General features: G+C 40.6%; 1 protein-coding gene across 1 annotated transcript; it reads right to left on the bottom strand.

Moving 5' to 3' along the window:
- Positions 1–67: 67 nt before the first annotated feature.
- cryz (crystallin, zeta (quinone reductase)) lies at positions 68–12,427 on the bottom strand. The gene is made up of 8 exons (XM_084912540.1): positions 12,208–12,427; positions 7,861–8,013; positions 7,464–7,627; positions 6,949–7,000; positions 1,702–1,851; positions 1,517–1,618; positions 672–767; positions 68–332 (listed from the first exon to the last, which is right to left on the bottom strand). Exons 1-8 carry the CDS (start codon positions 12,313–12,315, stop codon positions 171–173), a joined length of 987 nt encoding a protein of 328 aa, XP_084768666.1. The 5' UTR covers positions 12,316–12,427; the 3' UTR covers positions 68–170.
- Between the last annotated feature and the right edge of the window lie 3,259 nt (positions 12,428–15,686).

Here is a 15,686-nt window from a genome sequence, read left to right as displayed (position 1 = left end):
GATTTTCTGCATTATTTTCTGTGATCTAGCAAACTGATTTTTGCCATAGAAGCAACAAACAACGACATTAACCGTTCCTGAAATTTTTTATTAAAGTATCACCCATTTAAAAACAGCCTGAACTGTAAAAACTGTAAAGGTGACCTGTGACCCATTACATGGTCGTGTCATCACATAGTCAGGACCATCTTCCCAGCAGCCCCGGGAGACTCGATGATATCATGGTGGGCCTGGGCAGCTTTTTCAAGCGGATACTGGGAACCGACGACCGGACGCAACCAACCAGCTTCCATCCCTGCATACAGTAGAGCTCCACACTCCTTCAACTCCTCCTGAGAGGAGCAGGGGGAGAAGAAAGATGTCCAAATCACCAAGTGGGGCACGGAATAAGAATTCTGTACATATTTATCATGTATCATGTATGGAGTCATAGCCAAAGGTTTTGGCAGTAGCATTACCAATGTACATGATTTTGCTTACTTGGAAAACTAAATAAAATAAAAAATAATAACAATAATAGCACGGAACACTAACCTTAACAAACTAAACATTTTCAAATAATAACAATCAAACCTACTCTGGAAAATAGGCTTAACTGAATTAAAAACTAAATTTTAAAATGAAATTAAAAAAAAAAATTAGATAAATTTTGTGATGCTGTTGTTTTGTACCGGTGTTGCAAAGAAAAGGGCCACTCCCACTATGCTGCTCTCTTTAACCATGGTGTCTCTGGGATTGATCTCTATAGATCCTCTGGAGCCAACAACCTAAAGAAAAAGAGCAAAGTAGAGGTATGATTAATGAGTATTTGTAAACTACTGTATATAACTGTATATCAGAACATTTCTGGTAGATATGAATCCCAGCACAATGATGTACTGTTTCAAACCTGACAACATAACATTAGAAATACTGCTACGCATTTTCATCAGTGCTCTCCTGCTACACCTGTTGTTATGTCCTACAGTTAACTAGTTCGCTATGCTTTTATGCCGCAACAGGTCTGTCAGAATACAGAGAACAACTGGGTGTTTTTAAAATTTTATAACAAAGCTGAGCTAAAGAAGACCTAAATACATTTTATAAAGAGCTGCATTGTTTGAGTATGGAGCTAGCTGGGAATGACAGACAACCTCCTGTTACTGCTGCACACCATGTCATTCATACTTTTTATTCATACTACCTGTTCTTCAATAACAGTGAACACTACTGCTTTGTCCGTTATTTGCTTCTCACCTCTTGCTTTGTAGTTGATTGTTGCTAGAGGACATTTCAGCCTGGGGAACCCTCTGATGTATTTATCACACCCTGATATGTCAACAACAGCTGACTACTCCCTGTGTGGAGTGAAGTGAGTGTTTCCTTATAGCTGTCCTGTTTTTAATATTGTACTATAATTATTATTAGTCCACCACAGCTGGATTGTTAACAACACATTTCTGAGGAGTAGTAAACTGATAAACCAGTAAAAGATCCCATGACTATACTATAAAAAAAAGAAAAACTGTAGTCCTACCATCACTCGCCCTCCATAGGCCAGCATCTGGAGGTCCTTACTGAGGTTGACATTTGACAGCATCTCCACTATCACATCTACACCTCGGCCCTTTGTGGCTTCCTGGAATACATAAACACACAGAGCATTTTTCAGAAGGTCAGAACGAGTTTTTCCTGCCACTTGACTTCTATGTGAGTGAATACCATGATTTTGTCTGTGTATCCTTCTTGTCTGTGATTAAAGGCCAGGTGAGCTCCATTGTTAAGGACCAACTTCATCCCCTCTGGTGTCCCTGCTGTCCCAAAAACCTGAAGACCCAGAGCACGGGACAACTGACAGGCTGCAATGCCCACCTATTGGATGAAGAAAGTATTTGATTGTAGCTAAATTTCCTTTTAGCACACATTTCTAGTCACTTTTATTTAAAACTGATGAGCCACGGTAGTACAAGTAATGCAAGAATATACAGTGGCTTGCAAAAGTATTCGGCCCCCTTGAACTTTTCCACATTTTGTCACATTACAGCCACAAACATGAATCAATTTTATTGGCATTCCACGTGAAAGACCAATACAAAGTGGTGTACATGTGAGAAGTGGAACGAAAATCATACATGATTCCAAACATTTTTTACAAATAAATAACTGCAAAGTGGGGTGTGCGTAATTATTCAGCCCCCTGAGTCAGTACTTTGCAGAACCACCTTTTGCTGCAATTCCAGCTGCCAGTCTTTTAGGGTCTGTCTCTACCAGCTTTGCACATCTAGAGACTGAAATCTTTGCTCATTCTTCTTTGCAAACCAGCTCCAGCTCAGTCAGATTAGATGGACAGCGTTTGTGAACAGCAGTTTTCAGATCTTGCCACAGATTCTCGATTGGATTTAGATCTGGACTTTGACTGGGCCATTCTAACACATGGATATTTGTTTTAAACCGTTCCATTGTTGCCCTGGCTTTATGTTTAGGGTCGTTGTCCTGCTGGAAGGTGAACCTCCGCCCCAGTCTCAAGTCTTTTGCAGACTCCAAGAGGTTTTCTTCCAAGTTTGCTCTGTATTTGGCTCCATCCATCTTCCCATCAACTCTGACCAGCTTCCCTGTCCCTGCTGAAGAGAAGCACCCCCAGAGCATGATGCTGCCACCACCATATCTGACAGTGGGGATGGTGTGTTCAGAGTGATGTGCAGTGTTAGTTTTCCACCACACATAGCGTTTTGCATTTTGGCCAAAAAGTTCCATGTTGGTCTCATCTGACCAGAGCAGCTTCTTCCACATGTTTGCTGTGTCCCCACATGGCTTGTGGCAAACTGCAAACGGGACTTCTTATGGTTTTCTGTTAACAATGGCTTTCTTCTTGCCACTCTTCCATAAAGGCCAACTTTGTGCAGTGCACGACTAATAGTTGTCGTATGGACAGATTCCCCCACCTGACCTGTAGATCTCTGCAGCTCGTCCACAGTCACCATGGGCCTCTTGGCTGCATTTCTGATCAGCGCTCTCCTTGTTCGGCCTGTGAGTTTAGGTGGACGGCCTTGTCTTGGTAGGTTTACAGTTGTGCCATACTCCTTCCATTTCTGAATGATCGCTTGAACAGTGCTCCGTGGGATGTTCAAGGCTTGGGAAATCTTTTTGTAGCCTAAGCCTGCTTTAAATTTCTCAATAACTTTATCCCTGACCTGTCTGGTGTCTAAATCCAATCGAGAATCTGTGGCAAGATCTGAAAACTGCTGTTCACAAACGCTGTCCATCTAATCTGACTGAGCTGGAGCTGTTTTGCAAAGAAGAATGAGCAAGGATTTCAGTCTGTAGATGTGCAAAGCTGGTAGAGACAGACCCTAAAAGACTGGCAGCTGGAATTGCAGCAAAAGCTGGTTCTACAAAGTACTGACTCAGGGGGCTGAATAATTACGCACACCCCACTTTTCAGTTATTTATTTGTAAAAAATGTTTGGAATCATGTATGATTTTCGTTCCACTTCTCACGTGTGCACCACTTTGTGTTGGTCTTTCACGTGGAATTCCAAAAAAATTGATTCATGTTTGTGGCTGTAATGTGACAAAATGTGGAAAAGTTCAAGGGGGCCGAATACTTTTGCAAGCCACTGTATTTATGTAACAGTAAAAAAGTCAAAAAGCCCCACATTTGTTTATTTATTCCATTTCTGTTTATATTATTTGATTAAAGACAATTTGTTCTGGAAAACTGCATCTCTTTAGTTCTTAAACTAAGACAATCTTGTACTAAAAACAAGTGTAAAAAACTGGGAAAAAAGTTACCCTGGTTAGTTGTTTTCATGTTAGTTATACAGCAGTGACATACACAATCAGGCCAGAAAAGGCCAAACAACATAATTTTACCACAGGACTAAGTACATTAAATCAAGATACTATATATAAGGTACTGAATTTATGTATTTTACCTTATCCTTAGGTTTTAGATGTCAGGATTATTAGACAGGAGGTTTACTAATATGGTCTTAAATCTTTTACACATCAGATACTGCAGTTGTTTGAATCATATCTATATAATAGACTCCGATTTGTTTATATAAATGGAGAATCCTTTTCCCACAATAAAGTTAATTATGGAGTTCCACAAGGTTCTGTGATAGGACCAGTTCTGTTTAGATTATACAGTGGGATGCAAAAGTTTGGGCAACCTTGTTAATAGTCATTATTTTCCTGTATAAATCGTTGGTTGTTACAATAAAAAATGTCAGTTAAATATATCATATAGGAGACACACACACAATGATACTTGAGAAGTGAAACTAAGTTTATTGGATTCACAGAAAGTGTGCAATAATTGTTTAAACACAATCAGGCAGGCGCATAAATTTGGGGCACTGTTGTCATTTTATTGATTCCAAAACCTTTAGAACTAATTATTGGAACTCAAATTGACTTGGTAAGCTCAGTGACCCCTGACCTACATACACAGGTGAATCCAATAATGAGAAAGAGTATTTAAGGGGGTCACTTGTAAGTTTCCCTCCTCTTTTAATTTTCTCTGAAGAGTAGCAACATGGGGGTCTCAAAACAACTCTCAAATGACCTGAAGACAAAGATTGTTCACCATCATGGTTTAGGGGAAGGATACAGAAAGCTGTCTCAGAAATTTAAGCTGTCTGTTTCCACAGTTAGGAACATATTGAGAAAATGGAAGACCACAGGCTCAGTTCAAGTTAAGGCTCAAAGTGGCAGACCAAGAAAAATCTCGGATAGACAGAAGCGACGAATGGTGAGAAGAGTCAGAGTCAACCCACAGACCAGCACCAAAGACCTACGACATCACCTTGCAGCAGATGGAGTCACTGTGCATCGTTCATTTGGCGCACTTTACACAAGGAGATGCTGTATGCGAGAGTGATGCAGAGGAAGCCTTTTCTCCACCCACAGCACAAACAGAGCCGCTTGAGGTTTGCTAAAGCACATTTGGACAAGCCAGCTTCATTCTGGAATAAGGTGCTGTGGACTGATGAAACGAAAATTGAGTTATTTGGGCATAACAAGGGGCGTTATGCATGGAGGAAAAAGAACACAGCATTCCAGTAAAAACACCTGCTACCTACAGTTATATATGGTGGTGGTTCCATCATGCTGTGGGGCTGTGTGGCCAGTGCAGGGACTGGGAATCTTGTCAAAGTTGAGGGACACATGGATTCCACTCAGTATCAGCAGATTCTGGAGACCAATGTCCAGGAATCAGTGACAAAGCTGAAACTGCGCCGGGGCTGGATGTTTCAACAAGACAACGACCCGAAACACTGCTCAAAATCCACTAAGGCATTCATGCAGAGGAACAAGTACAACGTTCTGGAATGGCCATCTCAGTCCCCAGACCTGAATATTATTGAAAATCTGTGGTGTGAGTTAAAGAGAGCTGTCCATGCTCGGAAGCCATCAAACCTGAATGAACTAGAGATGTTTTGTAAAGAGGAATGGTCCAAAATACCTTCAACCACAATCCAGACTCTCATTGGAACCTACAGGAAGCATTTCGAGGCTGTAATTTCTGCAAAAGGCAGATCTACTAAATATTGATTTCATTTCTTTTTTCGTGGTCCCCAAATTAATACACCTGCCTGATTTTGTTTAAACAACTATTGCACACTTTCTGTAAATCCAATAAACTTCGTTTCACTTCTCAAATATCACTGAGTGTGTCTCCTATATGATATATTTAACTGAAAATTTTTTATCGTAACAACCAACGATTTATACAGGAGAATAATGACTATTAACAAGGTTGCCCAAACTTTTGCATCCTACTGTACATGCTTCCTTCAGGCAGTATGATTTGAAGGTATAGCACACATCTTACCAATATGCTCAATGACACCAGGGTTGAGTAAAATGCCAGAAATGTTCCAAATCATGAAAATCTTACCAACAGTTTTATTAAATATTTTATCTCAAGAAAAGAAAATCTATCCATAACTATTAGCCCTCTTCAGGGTGTCACTTATAAACAAAAGCCATTTTTTAAAACTCTTTCTTTTTGACACCAAGAGATAAAAATAGAAGTCAAGCTCCCTTACATTAGGTGTGAATGATATTTGTAATCAAATTAAATTATAGGAAAGGGAGCAATATGTGTGTGTAAATGGTAAAATCTCAAAGTATAACCATCAAATATGGGGTCCCACAGGGATCAGTATCAGGACTACTTTTCTTCCTTCTACACATTTTGTTCATTCCTTTAGTATTTCATGTGCAATATTGTAATATTTTTCATAATGCATAATGAAGTATTTAGACTCGAGGACAAACTTTGTAATACAGTGGAACCCCGACTTACGAATACCCCGTTAAACGAAAAATTCAAGTTACGAAGGCACTGAACACCAATATTTCTGCCCGTGTTACGGCAAAATGCCCATTTTATGAAATCCGCTGGCTCTGATTGGCCGAGCACAGAATGCCCAGAATGCCTTCCGAATCATGTGACAACCCCTTGGCTTTCGTAATTGCGCTTCACTGTTCCACTTGAACGACGTATTGTTGTTCTAGTTAGCAATTAGTCTATAGCCTATCGTTCAGCATCGCCTCACTCAAAAGGCGCGATGGGTGCTTCGACTTACGAAAATTTTCGACTTACGAAAGACCCTCGGGAACAAATTAATTTCGTAAGTCAGGGTTCCACTGTATTCTCCATCATACTCTCCCTTAACCCACTCACACACATAACACTTCCACTTTTGAAGGGAAAGAAAGGCAAAACAAGTTTTAGCGTGACCTACAGATCAGGAAAGCACTGCAAGTGTTCAAAATCTTTTTCGGGCTTTAAAAACAGATTAATACAACAGCTGCTCCTAAAATATGTTTAGATGTATCGGATTGGTGTCACTATACTTTGGCATCCTTGCAGGATATTTTAGGGATCTAGGTCAGCCTAATGATGATTTGTTAGAAATTGGAGCTATATCTCCTAGAGCTGAAGAACAGTCTCACCCCTCCACTGGCTCCATGGATAAGAACGGTCTCTCCAGCCTTGGCGTGCGCTCTGCACAACACAAAAAACCCACAGAGTAGGTGAAAGTTAACAGTATGGTGCTGCATTACTAATTAACCACCCCCTCTATTAAAAACATTGATCTTCCCTTTGTAACATGATGTATGTTCAGAGTTGGGATATGCATATATCTGGACTTGTCAGTGTGGAAGGAAGAAGATCAAGGTTTTGACCACCAGAGGACAGTATAAGTACCACGCAGCTGTGTAGACTTGGTCATATGCAGGAAGAGATACATGTATTTCTTGTTGTTATAATATATTTTAGCTGACATTACTTTTTCAGCACTTTCTGTTGTTATATAAGCCCATTAAAAGATTTTTACTGGACCTTGTAATTTGAATTAGAAATATTAAATTGAATATTATATTGAATTTCATTGCTTTGCTCTTTAAGATCTGCAGCTGGTGGAATCCTGCTACAGCTCGCCCTGATTAGAACAGGTGTGTCTTACTTGTGGATCAGAGCTCTGTAGGCGGTGAAGTACGGGATCCCGATGGCTGCTCCCTGTGTGAAGTCTAAAGCATCAGGCAGCTTGTAAACAGAGTCGCCAGCTGCTACAGTGTACTCTGCATAGCCTCCAGTCTCTGTAGCTGTGGTGAACACACGATCCCCTGCCTGGAAAACACACACACACATGTTCACACACTGTGGACACCTCCTGTATCTCCTTATGTAAGAGTTCCTTCTCGCATTGTCTCTGTGTATTTTCTACAGGATGAACTTGAACTTGGATTTACACAAGTTTTAAGTGATGCTAAGCAGAAGATGGAGGACTGATCCCGATATGATCATATAACTGCACTGACATGTAGCTGCTATCACATCCATACAGTCGTCTGTACTCTAACCTTCACTGCAGTCACTCCTTCTCCAACTGATTCCACCACTCCTGCTACATCAGAGCCAGGTGTGTAAGGCAGGGTGGGTTTCCTTGCATACGTCCCAGCTCGGATGTAAGTTTCCACAGGGTTCACTCCACAGGCATGGACACGGATCAACACCTATATGAGAGAGAGAGACTTCAGATGGACTATGCCATGTGGGCTGAGAGATTAGGAGATTTTAAACACTATTATTCAAATATTTCATTTAAATCACTTGAACTTGAATAATAATCACAGGTTACAAACACTGGCCGTTTCGGGGTGGCTGTAGCTCAAGCGGTAGAGCAGGTCATCTACTGATCGGAAGGTTGATGGTTCAATTCCTGGTTTCCCTAGTCTGCATGCCAAATATCCTTGGGCAAGATACTAACCCCAAATTGCATCCATATGAGTGTGTGTGTGAATGTTAGTTAGAAAGCATTCACACAAGCACAAAAAAAATGTGCATGGGTGAATGCACAAGTTGTGTAAAGCGCTTTGAGTGCTCAGAAAAGCGCTATATAAGAACCAGTCCATTTTCCATGTAAACAACAAAAGTTTGTCCACCTCGGGCCATTAATTCTAATCTTAGCTACTTCAATCTTTAAAATTTCTAAATGTTTCAATTTGACCGTCATTTCTGGATACATTTCTCAGATTTTACCCTTGATTTATTTGCTATTGACTATAACAGAATCAGATTTCTGACTTAAAAATATGTTCACAGCTTTTTTATTTCAAGTAAAAAAATGTAATTGCAATGACACTTGATACATGTTCTGACGCAAGTGGGGGTTTACCCTTTTGCCACTTTGATAGTACTGTACAGACATTTAACACTCATTCAGTGCCAATTTATTCCTGTGTGATTCAGTACATTTCTTTGAGAACAGGATAACCAGTGCAGAAGTCCATCCAGGATCTGTGATCAGAACAAGTGTTACTTGTACTACTGTTTGCTAATAATTAAATTAGATTTGACTTCTACATTCACATGTAGAATTCAATATTAACATCATTCAGAAAAAGGCAAGTATATTTGTTTTGTCGTGTTTATGGGCTTTATTAACTGAAAGGAAGCGGGAGATGAATTTGCACTTGTTTTGTAGCAGTGCTGTCAGGTCATTGTTGGTACACGTTCCTTTTCCACCCCTCCGTAATGGTCATACCTTTCTGTTCTATTATGCTTGCAGCTAGTGCTCTGCGACACTGCAGAATCTGGTATTAATCTGATACCAAGTATCAGTGCCAGTTTACAAATACTTATACTTTTTACTGAAAAAAGGATGTAGTGGAGAGCAGGGTATCATGAGTTTTGAGACAAAGTGTCTCAGTTTTAGTTTTTCATGTGTTTTGAAACTTTGTTTTTGAAGACCTGGAATGTAAATGTAATGGTGTCTAAAACACTTGGGTGAACCTCTGTTATTTAAATGTGCTGTAGGGCAGCGGTCCCCAACCCCCGGGCCTCGGACCGGTACCGGTCCATGAGTCGTTTGGTACCGGGCCACGAGAGTAGAGTCTCAGGTGTGAAATGTATGGTTTTCAGGGTTTTTATCGGTTTTCAGCGTTATTTTGTTATCGTTTTGATCATTAACTCGGTTTTCCTTGGTCTTTTCACGTGTGTTATGAATAAATCTTCTTTTTTTCGGTACCGGTACTAGTTTTATTTTGTTGTATTTATCCGCGACACCTTAAAGGCCGGTCCGTGAAAATATTGTCGGGCATAAACCGGTCCGTGGCGCAAAAAAGGTTGGGGACCGCTGCTGTAGGGTATAAATAAACTACACGTGACAGTCAACACAAAAAGGTTCAAACATGTCAAACATGTCTTTCAAGTTAGGAGGCATATTTTTCATTAATATTTAACACAATTCAGTGGGCTACATACTACAATGTATCGATCAGATACCAATACCAGCGTTGGTATCAATACTATCGATATTTGGCTCGATCCACCATTTCCAGTTGTAGCACAGATATTGTTCACATGTGGTTACTTGGCTATGATTAAAGAGACAGCTTTACATCTCAATGTTAGTGTAGTATTCTTAATATCTGACTTCCACAAATATTCAATTCAATTTTATTTGTGCAGCACCAAATCACAACAACAGTCGTCTCAAGGTGCTTTATATTGTAAGGTAGACCCTACATACATATAGAGAAAAACCCAACAATCATATGACCCCCTATGAGCAAGGTGACAGTGGGAAGGAAAAACTCCCTTTTAACAGGAAAAAACCTCCAACAGAACCAGGCTCAAGGAGGGGCGGGGCCATCTGCTGTGATTGGTTGGGGTGAGAGAAGGAAGACAAGATAAAGACATGCTGTGGAACAGCCAAAGATTAATAACAAGTATGATTCAGTGCAGAGAGGTCTATGAACACAATGGCTGTATCTAGGGCTGCCACGATTAGTCGACTAGTCACGATTACGTCGACTATCAAAATCGTCGACGACTAATTTAATAGTCGACGCATCGTTTGAAGCTTTGTAAGATCACAAAAGACGCAGGAATAAGTAGTAGGATTTAAGAGTGTAATAACGGACTGAAACAGAAGATGGCAGCACTGCATGTACAAGGATGCCAGCTGCCGTTAAACCCCGAAGAAGAAGAAGTAGCTCTGTCCCAGAATTCATAGCGCAGCCCAGCTCAGTTTCCAACAATGGCGGCAGCTAGTTAGTTTTAATGTTACTCTTATTATTCTTTCTGGGTCACAAAATAAACGTTTAACATATTTTCAGGCGAGAATGTAGCTGTGTTTACCTCAAATATCTGCTCAGTTTATCAAGACACCACATATTTTCAAAAGCGCTCCGACGTTTTCAGAGATGTCTGTTACCCACTAGCTCGATAGCTAGCCGGGGGCAAGGCTCACTAGAGCCGTGAGAACACCGGACTCCCGGCTTCAAACCCACCTCCGTCTTTCGCTACTCAGGTTAAACATATATAAGTCACTTAGATAATTTGTTGTTATTGTTTGGCTTTTTTTAGTATTTTACTTGTTCCTGAGTAAATCGGTTTGGCTGAGATCAAAGTTATAGTTTTTACACAGCTGAATAAACATCAAGCAGACAGCTGATTATCAGAAGTGTGAGATGCTCCAGAATTTACTCCGGTGTCCCGTTATATGTTAGATATCAAGGAGCAGACGGCTGAGTTTATTAAACTTCACCTAAACAATCTGCAAATTTCATTAAAATTTAATAAACTATCATCTTGTCTTTATTTTTAGTTAGCACATACCTTAAACACTTAAAGCTGTAAGCTAATGATAGTTATATAAGAGCAGATGCTGCTGGTGCAATAAGCTGTACGTTTTACATCGAATGGATGATGATCTGATTAGTTGACTAATCACAAAAATAATCGGTGACTAGTCGACTATCAAAATAATCGTTTGTGGCAGCCCTAGCTGTATCCCAATTCAGGGTCTGCAGCCTTAAAGGCTGCATTTTGCACAGTGTTACTGGAGGCCAAGGTAATGCCATCCAGAGTAAGAATCTGGTTAGATACCATATTTCTAAGATTTTCAGGGCCGAGTACAATAAGCTCAGTTTTATCTGAATTAAGAAGCAGAAAATTAGAGGTCATCCAGGTCTTTATGTCTTTAAGACAGTCCTGCAGTTTAACTAATTGGTGTGTGTTATCTGGCTTCATGAACAGATAAATTGTGAAGCCAGATAAAACACAAGTTGGGTGTCATCTGCTTAGCAGTAGCAGGGCTTTCTTATAAAGCAGCAAACTATTTCTCCAGGCTAAATGATGATCTTCTAAATGTGTGATACACCACTTCCTCTCCAGCTTACGAGTTATTTGCTTTAGGCTACGTGTTTGAGAATTATACCAGGGAGTCAAGTACTTCTGATTTGAGGTCTACAGGAGCTACAGTATCCAGAGTCACTCATAGTGAGGTTAAATTATTAACAAGATAATCAACCTCTGTTGGAGTAGCGTTCAGGTAGCGGCTCTGCTGTGTGTTGGTACAGGGCATTGAAGACGGTCAGTGGGTGGATTATATTCTTAAACTTAGTTGCAGTACATTCAGAAAGACGTCCACTGTGAAGAAATCTACTCCCCACTGCTCTGTAATCAATTGCTGTAAATTTAAATGTTATCAGGAAATGATCAGACAATAAAGAAGTATTGCAGAAGGCCAAGCACCAAAATCAAACACACCGTAATGCAGGTTTATGATTTCATGAAACTCTATACGCAGATCATAAGCATTAGCAGTGAGTGTGTTTCAAACATCACGCGTGACTTTACTGTGACGTGCAGCTGCTGCTGTGTGCCCTTTGCACGGAGTAGTCCAGCTGCGTGGGTCTCACCTGTGTGCGCCCGGGCTGAGGGACAGCCACGTCAGAGCGCAGTCTGAGGACTGACGGAGCTCCGAACTCACTCACTCTAATGGCTCTCATCAACCTGCTGCCTGACATGCCCGCACATGCGCTCAGATAAATCAACCTTGAAAGTCGGACGTCGTACTCTTTAGGACTTCCACACTGCGTCAAATTGCGCTGCTTCTTCTACGTTTTGGGACGTTTGTTGAAGGTTTTCTGTATTGTCGCCCTCTCCTGTGCGGCTGGGGAAGTGCTCCGTCGACTACATCTGCAGTCCAGGCCAACACTGAGCGCACACGGCTTTCACTTTGTAATTCTGTGGGATACTCCAGCACAGCTGCACAAGTATTATGTGTTACATTTAGCAGTACTTTTTTTTTTTAAAATACCACACAATATTTACACATCACACTGGAATTATTATGCAAAGTCTGTCTGATACTCGACACTGATCACAGTTGTTAGCTGGATCCTTTTCCACTAATTTCAGTGCACGTCAGCACAGTAAGTCCAGTTCTTAATGTGGCATTAATCTGTGTTGTATGTGTGTCAGGAAAATTTACTCTGCTCATTTTCAAATCTGAAATTTTCGGATTTGAAACTGTAAAAGTGGAGCACTGTCAGAGGAACATACTGGGCGGTTGCCCAGGGCCGCATCATGGTGGGGGCGGCATCTCCCAAAAAAAAGTTGCTCGTACTCATGCTGCCCCGACATCAGCCAGCGCATTTTGGAGATGACATAGGCACCGATCGGTTTTCTATCGCCCATTTGCTGGGAGTAAGGGTGCCCTCCGTTTGCGAGGTGCGGAGGAGAGGGCGGGGCGGCGGGGGATTCTCTGGCTGGCTGGAGCAGCATCTAATAACCAACTCACAAAATAAAACAAAATATAAACAAACCAACAAACACGAAAACACCAGACAGCATGATACAGACTTATAATTTGCACCGATGTTTTTTCGAAATTCTATACGCGAAAAGTGAGCGCGAGAGCCCTCGGTGCGCCTGCTTGCTGCTGAAGTCAAAGTAAACTTTATTGTCATCTCCGCTACATACAGTCCAGTATATAGAGAGACGAGACGAGGAGGCTCCAGTTACGGCAGTGCAAGTAAACAAACAATAAATATAAGAAGAGTAAGAAAATAAACATACACTTTAGGACCGGGGTAAAGGGATCAATAACAATTTAACATTTATAATTTACTGTTTGTTGATTTAAAGTCTCACTCAACTTGTTGAAAGGGGGGCGGCTGCTTCCAAATAGAGCACATTTCATTCATAATGTTGTAAATCCAAGCCCATTATGTATTCATGATTTGAATCCTGGGTTGTTCGAAATCCCAGAAATAAACCCTAGACAAAGCGAATCTGTGAACTAAGGTATAGGTCCATTAGGTTATGTTGTGGTGATCCTCGTGTTGGGGGATGGGTGTTCTGCAGTGCAAAATTAAAACCAATGGAAGGTGGACAAGAAAAGGCCAAAGCCACCATTGGCTACTTGGATTAGGGGAGTATTAGTTGGCCTCTCTCAGCCTTTAGGCTATTCGGGCTTATTTGAATGTTGTTTGCTTTACACAGCACAGGAACACACACTACACATTACCACTGAACTGACAACATATTTGACTTTTGTTGGGCTTTTTTTGTTGTTGTTTTATTTTTATTTATTTTTTTAGAAATTAGCTTTTTGCGCAACTAATGTGTGATGTCCATCTTTTGTGGTGTCCTTATGTGGTGTCCATCATTTTGGCTGATCAAAAATCTTCATAGTGTCACTACAGGCCAAGGTAATGCCGTCCATGGTAAGTATCTGGTTAGATGCCATGTTTTTAAGAATTTTAGGGTTAGTTTTGTCTGAATTCGAAGCAGAAATTTAGAGTTCGTCCAGGCCTTTATGTCTATAAGACATGTCGTATTTGTGTCATCTGACTTCATAGATAACCATAACTGGGTATCAGCTGCATTGCATTGGAAATGCATCCTGTGTCTTCTAATAATACTTCCTAATTGGAGTAGGATTATGTAAAAAGGTCCCAGCAGAAAGGCAGCTGCTTGAAATGAGAGGTTGCAAATCTTTAGTTATATCATGGAGCTAGATTAAAATTCCCCCAGGAAATCTGAACAGAACCTTTAAAATCCAAATGCAACTTAACTGAATTGTAAAAGAGTGGACAAGCTCAAAATGTAATAACCCTCAACTTCTGTGCCTTCCAGGACTCTGACTGAGTGACTATAATAGTTAATATAGCCTAAGAGCAAGTACTTGGCAACAGTGAGAAGGAAAAACTCCCTTTTAACAGGAAACAGCTTTGACAGCGGGAGAAAGAGAGAGCATACTTTCATTCTTGTAAAAAGATTATGCCATCTCAAGAGCAACAGAAGCATGAATTGTCAGAGAAACAAAGCACCTTCAGCAGATCCAAACAGATGGAACAAGAGAAGGTTTCTCGGTCGAGCTGAACTCCTTTCTCTGCCATTTCTCCTCTCAGTGTCAGTGACTGTGTGAGTTTCTCTTCCTTATAACTGAAACTAGTCTGAGCTCTGATCTCAACATCATGTGTTTCTGCAGTGAATGGAGCCTGTCAAGTTTCATTCCAGGAGGAGGACTGGTTTGTGAGCGATACTGTGTTGAACCCTTTTGTAAATTTAGTTCTTACATCAACTTTTAAGCTTCTTAACCCTTTATTCTATATAAATAAACTTCACTTTAGAAATGTCAGAGTTCTCACTGAAGTAAACAAACAGTCCTTCAGGTTTAGTCAATGCAGGAGGATAATGATCCTAAACATACAGATAAGGCAGCCACTGACATGATACTTATGTTGCATTTAAGTTTATGTTCATTTCAATTGTTTCTGTCCTTCAAAAAACATCAAAGATGAGAGGGTGCAGCAGGCGTAGTAGTTGATATATGAGGCAGTAAATAAGTGAAAGGGTTTTCAAACACATTCAGCTCCACAAAAATGTGATAAATGTTTGACAATAATAATAAAAAGAAACTCTGACTCCTTCTTTAAAAAAAAAAAAAAAAAGCACCGGACCTTCCTTGCTAAGTGCTCGGAGCAAAACTCTCCTTCTCTCCCCTTACTAGGAGTTTCTGCTGTTGACCCACTAGATGGCAGGCTTTTGCCATGAGCAGGCCAGGAATAAACATATTTGTTGACACATCTATTCAGTTACTTACAGCAATAATGACTACGACCTATAACATACCTCAGAAACAATCCGAGGGACAGAATACTCAGTTACGTTGCAATAGGTTTAGGCAGCTGGGGTATTCTCATGATGCACTGAGTGTTTCTTCTTCCAGTCAGCCTTTTTAGTCACTAGTGTTTATACATCTCTCAATATTTAATTATTAGTTATGTATAATATCTGGCTCGCTTCCACAGTGTGTCGTGTCCCGATTTCCTCCCGTCACCTCCAACCAGTCGTGGCAATTGGTTAAATTGAATTGAATTGACTTTAA

The sequence above is a fragment of the Perissodus microlepis genome, chromosome 18 (assembly GCF_051167445.1).
Source record: "Perissodus microlepis isolate ML-2025 ecotype Zambia chromosome 18, ASM5116744v1, whole genome shotgun sequence".
Lineage (NCBI taxonomy): Eukaryota > Metazoa > Chordata > Actinopteri > Cichliformes > Cichlidae > Perissodus > Perissodus microlepis.
The sequence above is the reverse complement of the archived record's forward strand: the minus strand, read 5'-3'. Positions and strand labels throughout refer to the sequence as shown.

Bases quoted from the DNA above. Each gene is read 5' to 3' on its own strand.
- cryz (XM_084912540.1), bottom strand. From the start codon at position 12,315: ATGTCAGGCAGCAGGTTGATGAGAGCCATTAGAGTGAGTGAGTTCGGA. The intron at 1,852-6,948 runs GTGAGACTGTTC...TTCATCCAATAG, and splicing joins TCCATGGAGCCAGTGGAGGG to GTGGGCATTGCAGCCTGTCA. The intron at 1,619-1,701 runs GTATTCACTCAC...TATGTATTCCAG, and splicing joins GATACACAGACAAAATCATG to GAAGCCACAAAGGGCCGAGG.